Source organism: Elgaria multicarinata, chromosome 4 (genome assembly GCF_023053635.1).
Source record: "Elgaria multicarinata webbii isolate HBS135686 ecotype San Diego chromosome 4, rElgMul1.1.pri, whole genome shotgun sequence".
NCBI classification, from domain to species: Eukaryota; Metazoa; Chordata; class Lepidosauria; order Squamata; family Anguidae; genus Elgaria; species Elgaria multicarinata.
In genome coordinates this window covers 40,503,712-40,516,213 of record NC_086174.1, presented here as the reverse complement: position 1 = coordinate 40,516,213, position 12,502 = coordinate 40,503,712, and the positions used below count along the sequence as shown (strand labels likewise).

Here is a 12,502-nt window from a genome sequence, read left to right as displayed (position 1 = left end):
AATTTATTATTATTATTATTATTATTATTATTATTATTATTATTATTATTTAACGATAGATTTCAAGTGCTGCTGGGCTTCTGTGACATAACTCTGAGAATGGTTTAGTGCACTTTGCAGGTATTGCAAATAACAGTCCAAAGTAAATGGGAGTGGCTTCGGATTTGTCTCCACAATCATTATTTTGAACCTCATCCACATTGACAAGTCTGGGCCAAGCTATTTCCTGCCACTCTTGCTCTCCCTCATTTCAAATTATGCCTCTTACGTACCCCGTCATTTTGTTAGCACCTGGAATGAGATTACAGACCTCATTGCTTTCTATAAAATGAGCTTCTACTGTGTTTTGAGGGGTGTGTGGAAGATAAAGAACCTGGGTAAACTTATTTTATATCTCTGCATCACTAGTATATAGAGAAATATATATTCTGTGTGCATAAAAATATCCTTATTGCAGTGTATTTATCATGTCTTTAAAAAAAAGTTAATGTTTTTATCATGTCTTATTATCATGTCTTTAAAAACAATGTTAGCCCCTCCAAAAACATGATTAAAAAATGAAGACCAGATCTGTTTCATTTGGTGTTTCCTTACATATGTGTTTGAATTGGGGGATTCTCAAAACTGCCCAGAGAGCTTCTGCTATTGGGCAGTATAAAAATGCAATAAATAAGTGAATAAATAAATAGAAATTGAGTCGAAGCAAAGCCAGAAACACAATGCATTCTTTGTTTGAAAGTGAAGTATGCATGTGATGCACAGGATATATCCCTGCCCGCCCCCGCCCCCTCCATCCCGATATGGGCAATGTCTCTTTTAAGATGGTGCTTTGCCATCCTCAGTTTTTAAGAGTATATTTATTTTTGCATATATTTAAAAACAAAAATGTGTTAACGATTAATAAAGGGTACCTTTTTAGCAGACCTACTCAGAAGTAAGTTCAATGGACCTTACTCCCAGATAATCATGTACAGGATTGCAGCGTTAATTGGTTAATCAAACTGACTGAGCAATTAAAAGTTGTAGACTTAATGCAGCTCCAGGAACATTTTAGATCCATCACTAGTATATAAGTAGAAGCTGCTTTACTATCATGAGTGGAAGAAATACCTGTTTTTATTAATTCCCCGTTTTTCTTTCTTTAATAAGCACATATCTGAGATTTGCTAGTGTTTATCATGAATTTAGCACCCTCTAGTGGAAACATAAGGATGCAAGGAAAAGATGAACGACACTTTCTGTACAAAACAAAAGTTAAAAAGTCATTCTATACATTCTACACATTACATGGCATCATACCCTGGTTTATTTGTTACATTCCCCCCTTCCTCCAAGGAGTTCTAGTGGCATACATAAGCCTGTGTGCACCAGTTGCTGGGAAATATGGGTGGGAGGGTGCTGTTGCACCATGTTCTGCTTGTTCATCCCAGGCCAATGGCTGGTTAGCCAGTGTGTGAACAGAGTGCTGGACTAGATGGACCCTTGGTCTGATCCAGCAGGGCTCTTCTTATGTTCTTATTCTTGGTTCCTTCCCATTTTATCCTCACAACACCCCTGTGAGGTTGGCCAGGCTGCAATATGGTAATGGCTCAAGGACACTGTGTGGCTGAAGGGGATTTGAAGTGGCCACAGTCATATGACAGAGCACATCAGACTCCATGGACTGAACTGTAAAAATCATGGGCCTGCCACTCATGGACACTTCCACAGCATAAACACGTGGTTCCAATGCACGGATCCTCATAAGAACATAGGAAGAGCCATGCTGGATCAGACCGAGGGTCTATCTAGTCCAGCACTCTGTTTACCCAGTGGCCAACCAGCTGTTGACCAGGGACCAACAAAGCAGGACACGGTGTAACAGCACACACCCCCAACCATGTTCCCCAGCAACTGGTGCATATAGGCTTATTGCCTCAGATACTGGAAGTATCCATGAGTTGGAAAAAGTGGAGAAAAGGGCAACTAAAATGATCAAGGGCTGAAGCATCTCCCCTATAAGGTTACAACGGCTGGAATTGTTTCGCTTGGGAAAAAGGAAGCTAAGCGGAGACATGATAGAGGTGTACAAAATTATGCAAGGTGTGGAGAATGTGGATAGGGGCAGGATCTGCACTACTGTTTATAACGGTTCATAATGGTTATAACAACTGTTCAGGCCCAGGACACATTACATATATAACGTTTTTAAAGTGTTATATCCTGCTTGGTGTAGATCGGGCCTTGGACTACCACGGTGATGTATTAAATGTTACTATAGGAGGAAATAATGAACTCGATCCAGACTTTCCTTAAATATTGGGTACCATTTATCAATTACTGGAATAAGTTCTGGCCCAGTGATTTAGCAACTATAGATATTCTATTATGTGTTAAGTTGAAGTATTGTGACTGTCATGACTGACTGTATTAGGAGATAGATAGATAGATAGATAGATAGATAGATAGATAGATAGATGGAAAGTGTTATTTTTTCAGCAAACAACACTAGTGGCTTGTATTTCATGTCTTAATACTATTTCCCAAGAGCCCAGACATATAATAAAAATGAGTCAATAATAGCAGAAGTACAGCTCCAGCCGATATTACTGTATATTTCCCTCACTAATTCTCTCTAAGATTAATAGTCTGGGCAGTTAGACCCAGATAAGACATTGCCATGTATCAAAGCTATGTATTAAGATTATAAACAGTTCAGTAATCAAGATGGCAGCCTTGACCGTTTTTCATAGGTACACCATCACCCCAAAGTAGAATGATGCTGCAGCTGGTTCTGGGTACTGCTGACATTATCGATCCTCTGGAATCCTGTGGGAAATGTTGCTTCGGTTTGGCTCTCTGGTTTGTATGAGGTTCTCTGACTGTGTCGGTTTAGCAAGCAGAGCCTATGCCTCTACAAACAGTACTTTAACCTTACCCTCCCAATTACTTCTTCTCAGAGTAAACATCCAAGGGTACTTTTGTTGACAGTGCTTCAGGTTACTTGATCTGCTTCCATTAATTGAACTAATGGACCGATGAGACCATGCACTTCTTCTCTCGAGTCCTCATCTTAGCTTCCCTGGGCTTGATGTTCTTGCTATGGTGGAGCTATCTTCTCCTGAGACCCACACCCCAGGGCCAAGGTAGGATATCCCCTCCCCCCACGGACTATACAGTGATTCTGACCTGACTTAGCTCAGTGTTGTATTCTCATTCTGTGGCCAGGCATGTGCATTTTAACGGAATGATCAAACACAATGGGGGATCGTTAATTATTATTCAAATGGAATATTTTGACAAAGGTGTTTTTTTCTCATCCCTACAACCTTTGCTGCAGTAACACTGAAGCTGTGGGACCCAGTGGGGATCATAAATGCCCACCCCTGGCTAACTTTGGTGGGGAAAGAACACTACACATTTATATTAATCACATGCCATTTTAGCTGTCATCGTTTCCCCCAAATAACCTTGGGAATCGTAGCGTATTGTGGTCAGTATTGCAAAGTATGAAAGATTCTGTTGAAACAAACCCAACCACCTTCCCATCATGGAACAATAATTCCCAGGCACTGCTGAAGAAAGAGAGGTACTGTTGAAAAAGTTGAAGTTTGTTGCTTTGTACTGGGTGGAAAGGCCCTTCACCTGGCTCCCATCTTGACGGCGGTGCTTTGGTGCCACAAGGCACCTGGCTCCTGTATTTGCATTCCTTCCCAGCATCTACACGGGAAGGAACACAAGTCAAAAGTTTCCCATGGCGCTGAGAGGGAAAGGAATGAGGGGACAGGAACAAGGCAGCCAGGGGCAGCCAGAGGAGGCCGAGGAGAGGGACGCCGGGCACCCAAACCACCTCTCCTCTCTCTGACCTCCCTCTGGCTGCCTGTTCCTTCCCCTCTTTTTTATTTTTACTATCTGTATCTGCGCAGCTGCACAGATAGAGGTAATAACAATACAAAGGGGGAGGAATGGGCCCCTTTCCTCTCCTCCTCCCCCCCCCCATTTTTTATATGCATTCAACATCTAAGCTCCAGGTGCCTACCCCGAGGGAAGCTTCGAGAATGGCAACCAGGGAGAGGGTCTTTTAAGTGGTGGCCCCTCAATTATGCAATGATGTCCCTGAAGAAGCTCGCCTGGCACCAACATTGTTATCTTTTCGGCGCCAGTTCAAGACTTTTCTCTTCTCCCAGGCATTTAATAGCATTTAACAGCATATGTTGAGTTTTTAATTGACCCAAGAATAATTGTTTTAAATAGATATTGTTGCTTTTTATACTTAATCATTGGCTGATTTTAGACAAGAAGCAGCAACCGCAAAAGATGTGCTTAAGTGGAAGAAAGTTAAGAACAATCTCATTAAAGTTAAGTTGACAAGGACAAGGCCCATACTCAAGGGATGAGAACTTCTCTAACTGAAGACAAATGATGGGGGAAAGTATATAAAGCACCAATTGGGCCTTGAAGGGAAATCAACTCCAAGATGCAGCCAGTGCACAGCATGACCCCCTTGCTTCTGAGCATCGATTAATGCTGGCCTCTCAGAATCATAGAATAGTAGAGTTGGAAGGGGCCTATAGGCCATTGAGTCCAACCCCCTGCTCAATGCAGGAATCCACCCTAAAGCATCCCTGACAGATTGGTTGGTTGCTCCAACTTGGGGCGGATCCACACTTAACCTTTGGGATGCCCTGACGGCGATTTTGGGCGTCCCAAAATCGATGTTGGGAACCCTACCTTTTGCGTTTCAAAAAGAGGCGGCGGCGGAGGAGGAGGAGGCGGCCCTCGCGGGGACGGGACTCAGAGTTGCTGCGCCCGGCGCCTTCGCCGGGCAATCAGCTGCAGCCCCGTACCCGCCGGCCTCCTTCTGCCGGCGAAAGAGTCACCTGGGGCCCACCCGGGTCGGAGAGCATCGCGGAAGAAGCCCCCGCCAGCTTCCGCCCGGGTCATAGAGCTCGTCGGAAGCCAGCGGGGGCTTCTTCCACGATGCTCTCTGACCCGGGTGGGCCCCGGGTGACTCTTTCGCCAGCAGAAGGAGACCGGCGGGTATGGGGGCGGCAGCTGATTGCCCGGCGAAGGCGCCGGGCGCAGCAACTCTGAATCCCGTCCCTGCGAGGGCCTCCTCCTCCTCCTCCTCCTCCTCCTCCTCCGCCTCCGCCTCTTTTTGAAACGCAAAAGGTAGGGTTCCCAACATCAATTTTGGGATGCCCAAAATCGCCGTCAGGGCGTCCCAAAGGTTAAGTGTGGATCCGCCCTTGGTGACTAAAGAAAGAATGAGACAGTTGGATTTAGTTCCATTCTACATAAAGTAGTGTAAATCCCATGTTGCCCTGGATGCGAGTAGCCTTGTTCCTTTCACTTTGTTTTGTCCCCGCTCACCACAGAGGGGCTCATGAATAATGCCAATGAGGCTCATGCATAGTGACTCCCCCTCTGAAATTTGCATGCAGTGCAGCCCCTCCCCCTCCCTTGTACACCCCGATTGGTCACCTCTCTGTCTCCTTCCCCCTCCCTTGTGGCAGTGACAGACTAACCGTGTAACTGGCTGCCTTCACATCACACTGATTGGCTGAGCAGGGTCGCCCTGCCTGTTTGAAACAGAGAAAGTGAATTGCTATTAAAGCCTGAGCTTTGAACCCTTTTTGGAGTTTCAACATTTTCTGCACCTCTATGCTGTTCAAGCTTCACTTTAAAATAAAAATGAGCAAAATTGGTCTGGTGGATCTCAAGCAATAAGCCTTACACTGCTGTATTCTTATATAAGATAAAGGTGTTCTAAAAGGATTTTAAGCATTTTGAGTCTCAGCCTATATTTCATCCTGCGATGTCAGATTTTTGGTAACAGTTGTAGTCCAAAACATGGCACTAGGTTGGGGAAGGCTAAACTACAATGAATAATTTCATCCCAAAGCCATTTGCTCACATTAGATAAACTCCCCTCTTCCTATCATCTTTTCCAGGTGATCTGATCATTGAAGACAGGCAAGTAGATTCATCGCTAACGTTTGACACTCTCCTGCACATTCAACAGGTCAGGAAAAAAAAGTTGAGGTCCTTCTGCCACAAAAATCGTAAAATCGTCATGCTTCCTCCGACCCAGCAGGAAGCTTCTCAGGTGTTGTCTTCCATTGCAGTGAATCACAAACTGCATTTCCTGTATTGCAAACTACCAGCCACAGGGGTGGAAGACTGGGAAGAGCTCTTGGAGATGCTGGTGGAGGAAGAAAATGGTACGCTGCTGATGCCAATCCCCTATCACCAGCAGTTTGGTAACCAAAAGGCACTGAGTGAGTATAACTTGACATCCATGGAGGCCATGCTGAAGTCCTACACCAAAGTGATTTTCATCAGGGAGCCTTTCCAAAGACTTCTCTCTGCTTTCATGCATGACCTGACCAGCAGACTAACCTTCCATGAGTTCATTCAGTACATCTTGTACAGTGGATCCAGGAATGACAGCATTGAATGGGCACCTTTAGTCAACTTGTGCCATCCATGCCTTGTCCAATATGATTATATAATGATGTTTGGGTTCCTTGGGAACGAAGTGCACCACTTAATGCTCCGTACTGGGCTTCCTGAGCACTTCCAGATTCCTGAATTCATAGACTGCAAAGTCCAGTGGACTTATAGCTGGTTAGAAGAGAAGATGCTCAGCAAACTCACCCTCATGGAGAAGAAAGAGCTCTGCCATTTCTTTCGGTCTGACTTTGCTGCATTTCACTTTCCCGGCAGCTTTCTCTGGGAGCACACATGCATTCCTGGAAGCAGTTAAGGTTTACCTTGGGTGGGAGAATGGAGCTTTAGGGGAATGCAGCCGAACTAATCTGGTCTGCTGAAAATCACTATTTTATACACAGTGACGAGCTATGTTGTAGGGATGTGCTCCGCTCCGATTAGGAGCGTAGAAGCAGTAGCGGATTGGCCTGCTCCGCCTTACCCAGAGGCGGAGTAGGAGCGGACCGCGGACCCCCTAGAAGCAAGGCGAAGAGAAGCGACCATTTTAGGAGCTCCGAGTTCAGGCGGAGCGCTCCGGTCGCCATCTTGAAAACATTTCGCCATAGGATTGCATTGCGGCAAATAATCGCGCATAACTACGTTGTTTTTGAAGCTATCGTTCTGGAAATTCTTGTGCACAGAGAGTCGTGGATGGGGGTCATTTTGAGACCACTCTCACCTCTCTGCGTGCTGTGGTTCACGTGCAATATTTTTTTAAAAATCGGGTCAACCGCGGGGCTCAAACTGCGTTTCGGCTTTTCGCCCATAGGATTGCATTGAGGGAAAGAATCGGGGATAACTGGGGGGGGGTTTAAGCTATCGTTCTGAAAATTCTTGTGCACAGAGAGTCGTGGATGGGGGTCATTTTGAGACCACTCTCAACTTTCTGCGTGCTGTGGTTCACGTGCAATATTTTTTTAAAAATCGGGTCAACCGCGGGGCTCCGTTTCGGCTTTTCGCCCATAGGATTGCATTGAGGGAAAGAATCGGGGATAACTGGGGGGGGGTTTAAGCTATCGTTCTGAAAATTCTTGTGCACAGAGAGTCGTGGATGGGGGTCATTTTGAGACCACTCTCAACTTTCTGCGTGCTGTGGTTCACGTGCAATATTTTTTTAAAAATCGGGGTTTGGGTTTTTTTTATTTTTTTTTTTTTATTTTTTTGGAAGCGATGACAGGCACATTCAACTCCCAATCCTGATGAGAATTGATCTCCTCAGAAAGCATCCTCCTCCAATCCCAGCGTTGGAGGGGGGACTAAGGCAGACCCACCCTGAGAACTTTCTGTTTTGTGTCTCTTTGTGGGTTGGCGTTCGTGGAGGGAACACTTACTTAGCTAGTGCTCCTGCTTTGGAGATAGATTAATTTAATATAGGTTTAGTTTGGCGCGTGTGTGTGTTTGTTTGCTTCTTTCTGACTTGTAGCTTAGTTTGCCCTGTGTTTTCCCCTTACTTTGATTTAATATAAACTTTATTTTTGAATTTTGGAGTGTGTGGTTGGGTTGGTTGCCCCCCCCTTCCCTGTATTAAAGCCTGACTGTTCTGCTTTTGTGAAAGCTTTCTTTTGAAAGCATACACACAGTTTTTGTCCCATTTCCCTACATTTATATTCTTAAACATATTTTATTATATTCTTTCACATAGTCCATTAGTATATATTCTCATACATATTATATTAGTATTCATATTTTGTTCTTCTTATAGTAGTGGTTGGTTCTTTTCCCCCCTCCCCTCTCTTAAATCCTGATTGTGTTTCCTTCTATCTTCTATATACCAAATATACCAAAAAAATTGGATTCTCTTTTTCTTCTCTGTGTAACTTCGACGGAGTGGGCTGCTTTTGTCAAGTTCAACAGGCAGCCACAGATTGAGCATTTTGGGGAAAGCATACGCACACCATTTCCCTATTCTTAAACATATTATTATTATATTCTTTGACATAGTCTTAGTAGTCTATTAGTATACATTCTCATACATATTATAGTAGTGGTTGGTTCTTTTCCCCCCTCCCCTCTCTTAAATCCTGATTGTGTTTCCTTCTATCTTCTATATACCAAATATACCAAAAAAATTGGATTCTCTTTTTCTTCTCTGTGTAACTTCGACGGAGTGGGCTGCTTTTGTCAAGTTCAACAGGCAGCCACAGATTGAGCATTTTGGGGAAAGCATACGCACACCATTTCCCTATTCTTAAACATATTATATTATATTCTTTGACATAGTCTTAGTAGTCTATTAGTATACATTCTCATACATATTAGTAGTAGTAGTATTCATATTTTGTTCTTGTTATAGTAGTGGTTGTCCCATTTCTTGTCCCATTTCCCTACATTTATTAGTAATATTCTTAAACATATTATTATATTCTTGTAGATATTCTTAGTAGTAGATATATATATATATATTAGTATATTCTCATACATATTAGTAGTAGTATATTTTATTGTTCTTGTCCCATTTCCCTACATTTAAACATATTATATCTTCTTATACATATTCTTAGTAGTACCTTATACATAGTATTAGTAGTATTAATATTTTGTTAGTCATCATGAAAAGAGGAAGCAGGCGTGCTGAAAGCAGCAAGGCTCAGTCTGCCAGCAGTAAGCAGGCTTCCTCTCCTCCTGTGAAACTCAAACGGGCAACTCCTTGGCTGACTGCTCCAAAACAGAAGCAGGACAAGCAGCAGGCAGAGCCACTCTCTTCTGCAACTTGTGCCCGGCGTTCTCTTTTTGAGGGTGGGAATGGGAAAAGTGCCCGTTTGCAAGAGGCACGTGGCAGCAGTGCCATTAGAGGAGGAGGAGTATCCCCAACTCCTTCATTCTCCTTTCAGCCCACGAGCCCGATGATGGACCTAGACGAGGTCCTCAGCACAGTGGAGGGGGGGGAGGAGGAGGAGGAGGCGGTGGGCCTCCAGGATGTGGGGGCTGAGGAGGAGCAGCAGCAGGCCGAGGCTCTCTCCCCAGTCTCATCCCACACCCCTGTTTCTGTGGCAACACCAGAGAGCTCAGGCGGGCAATTGGTGGTGTCACCACGGAAACGAAAGACAAGCATCGTGTGGGACCACTTTGAGTTGGGAGCGGATCCCCGCTTTGCTGTCTGTCGCCACTGCAAACTCAGCCTAAGCAGGGGTTCATCGACAGGGCATTATGGAACCAGCAGCATGAAGATGCATCTTAAGAGGCAGCACCAGTCGGTCTTGCTGGGGAAAGAGGCGGGCAAGGCGACTGGTTCCAGGGGAAAGCCGAAGGCGGCGGCTGCTGCTGCTGCTGCTGCTGCTGCTGCTGCTGGCACTTCCAGTCTCAGCTCTCCATCTCCCATCCCCACAAGGGTTAGGCAGGCAACCCTGCCGGAAATGGGGTGGGGGAAGTATGGAACCACAAGATGGCGTTTTCCAACGCCCTCCCAGATCACCACGTCAATCGGTGAGATGGTGGCGTTGGACGACCAGCCATTCAGCCTCGTCGACAACGCAGGCTTCAAGAGGCTGATGGCGCTTGTGGTGCCATACTACAAGCTGCCGTGTCGCACCACCCTGAGCAGGCGGGTGGTGCCTTCCCTGTACCGTTCCTGCAGGGAGTTAGTGCTGGGTCGTCTGTGCCAGGCAGAGGCACGGATGGTGCACTTCACCTCGGACATTTGGTCCAGCGAGGGCGGAGTGCACGCTTACCTGTCCCTGACGGCACACTGGTGGGCAGCCGTGGGGCAGGAAGGATCCAGCACTACAGGGACTGGCAAGGAGGGCTACTGCTGGGCCCTCCTCCACACGCAAGTGATGGACCAGTCCCACACGGCAGGGGAGATTACGGAGGCCATGAACCGCATGGTGGATGGGTGGCTAGCTGGGCAGAAGGTCACCCGCGGTTACATGGTCACGGACGGGGGAGCCAACATGGTGAAGGCGGTGCGCGACGGCGGATTCGAGGGCGTCCGCTGCATCGCGCACGTCTTGAACCTGGTGGTGAGGGATGGCCTTGGGATGGGCAGCAGCAAGCCCAACCTCGGTCCCCTGTCCGGGATCCGTAACCTCCTGGAGAGCTGCAGAAAGGTGGCAGGCCATTTCCACCACAGCGTCAAGGGCAGTCGCTTGCTGCGGGAGAAGCAGGAGGAGTTGAATCTCCCGCAGCACAGGCTAGTGCAGGATGTGGTGACACGCTGGAACTCCACCTACCTGATGCTGGAGCGGATGGTGGAGCAACAGCGTGCCATCCACGACTTGTTCAGGGTCAGGGACATGGGCGTCCACCACCTGGGCAAGCAGCAGTGGGACGCCATGTCCCAGCTGGTGGCGGTCCTCAAGCCGTTCCTGAACGCCACCGAGACCCTGAGCAAAAGCTCTGCCCTCCTCAGCCAGGTGATCCCTGTATGCAGGCATCTCCAGAAACAGATGGGCGACTTTCTGGAGTACAGGGATCCCGTCACCGGCAGGCGCTTCGAGCCCGAGGTCCGCGAAGCGGTGACTAGGCTGAGGGACGGCGTGACGCGGAGGCTGGAGCCCATCCAAACCGACAGGGTCCACATGTTGGCAGCCATGTGCGACCCTCGTGTGAAGGATGGGCTTTGTGGGCCAAATAGCAGGCAGCACTGGGTGGAAACGCTGGTGGGCGAAGTGCGGGCGGCATGGGCCAAGAGGGTGGGGCAGAGTGAGGCAGAGGAGCAGGCCACCCCTCCCCGCAGCAGCACCAGCAGCACCAGCAGCAGCCTCACCTGCATCCCTCCCAGCAGCAGCACAGGCGAGGGGTATTGGGAAGAGGCTCTGCACACCGTGTTTGGGCAGAGACCCTCCCCAGCCACCAGCCAGGATGACGCTGCAACCACCGTGCAGCGTTACCTGTCAGAGCCCATCGAGGACTCCTCCATGGACCCCCTGGCCTACTGGTCATCCCGTTTTCAGATTTGGCCGGACCTGGCGCGGGTGGCCATGGATCGACTCAGCTGCCCACCCACCAGTGTTCCAAGCGAGAGGGTGTTCTCTATGGCGGGCGACATAGTGACCCCTCACCGCTCTCGCTTGGAGCCGGACTTGGTGGAGCAGCTGGTCTTTCTGAAGGGCAATCTCCCCCTGCTGGGATACCCCACCCTCAAGCCCTCGTGGGAGTGACAGGCAGGCTCCCTTTAATTCCACCCCTCCTTGGGTTGGCAGGCACACTACAGTTCAGGCAGGCTGGTTTTTTCTCTGTAGGCACTAGGCAGAGTTTGTCACCGTGCGTGTGTGTGACTGACTGTGAGGGCAAAGCACCGCACTTGAGTTCATTTCATTTCTGTGGCGTCCGGTACAGCTTAGTCAACTCATCCGGATAGTTTTCCACCCAGTTCCAAAAGACTCCATTTATTTATTTATTTATTTATTTATTTATTTAATTAATTACATTTATATACCGCCCCACAGCCAAAGCTCTCTGGGCGGTTTACAACCGTTTGTCCATGATTGACTGCACGTTTAGGTGAGGTGCAAGCAGGGGGCAAGGCAATGCCTGGCACCACCACCACCACTAGCCAGGCTGCCTCTCTCCAGCAGTCCACGGGTCGCCCTTTGGAGTGCCCTGGGAGTGGAAGACGTACTCCCTGATCCAGAAGTATGGTTTTTTGAGAAGCAAACAGGCGAGTCCTCGCCTTTGAGAAGCAACCTTTCACTTGAACTCATGGAAGTCATTGACTTCAGCACAGCCACTACATAGAGGCTGTGGACCTCTGGGTGACTCCATCAGTGTGCTGATTTTGAGAAGCAACCTTTCACTGAAACTCATTCACTTCCCCAATTGAGGGTGAGGGAGGTTACACTCCAGCAGTCCACGGGTCGCCCTTTAGATAGCTCGGGGATCAAATGGAGTCCTTGATCTGTGTGCTGATTTTGAGAAGCAACCTTTCACTGAAACTCATTCACTTCCCCAATTGCGGCTGGTACTCCAACAGTCCACCGAACGCCCATAGCACAGCCACTTAGTGCATAGGGACAGTTTAAGTTTCCTCCTGAGAAGTGAGCACTCACTTCAACTCATGACAGCCATTGACTTCACCACAGCCACTACTGCG

The 12,502-nt window shown here is 47.6% G+C and overlaps 1 protein-coding gene across 1 annotated transcript; it reads left to right on the top strand.

The window, feature by feature from the left end:
* The first annotated feature begins 3,026 nt into the window (after positions 1 to 3,026).
* Positions 3,027 to 6,797, top strand: LOC134398327 (carbohydrate sulfotransferase 9-like). Its single transcript, XM_063125606.1, has 2 exons — positions 3,027 to 3,125; positions 5,934 to 6,797. The coding sequence occupies exons 1-2, from the start codon at positions 3,071 to 3,073 to the stop codon at positions 6,746 to 6,748; spliced, it is 870 nt and encodes a 289-aa protein (XP_062981676.1). The 5' UTR covers positions 3,027 to 3,070; the 3' UTR covers positions 6,749 to 6,797.
* Positions 6,798 to 12,502: the final 5,705 nt, after the last annotated feature.

Excerpts from the sequence above, each read along its gene's own strand:
- LOC134398327 (XM_063125606.1), top strand. The coding sequence starts at position 3,071 with ATGTTCTTGCTATGGTGGAGCTATCTTCTCCTGAGACCCACACCCCAG. Across the intron at positions 3,126-5,933 it reads ACCCACACCCCAGGGCCAAG|GTGATCTGATCATTGAAGAC; the intron begins GTAGGATATCCC and ends CATCTTTTCCAG.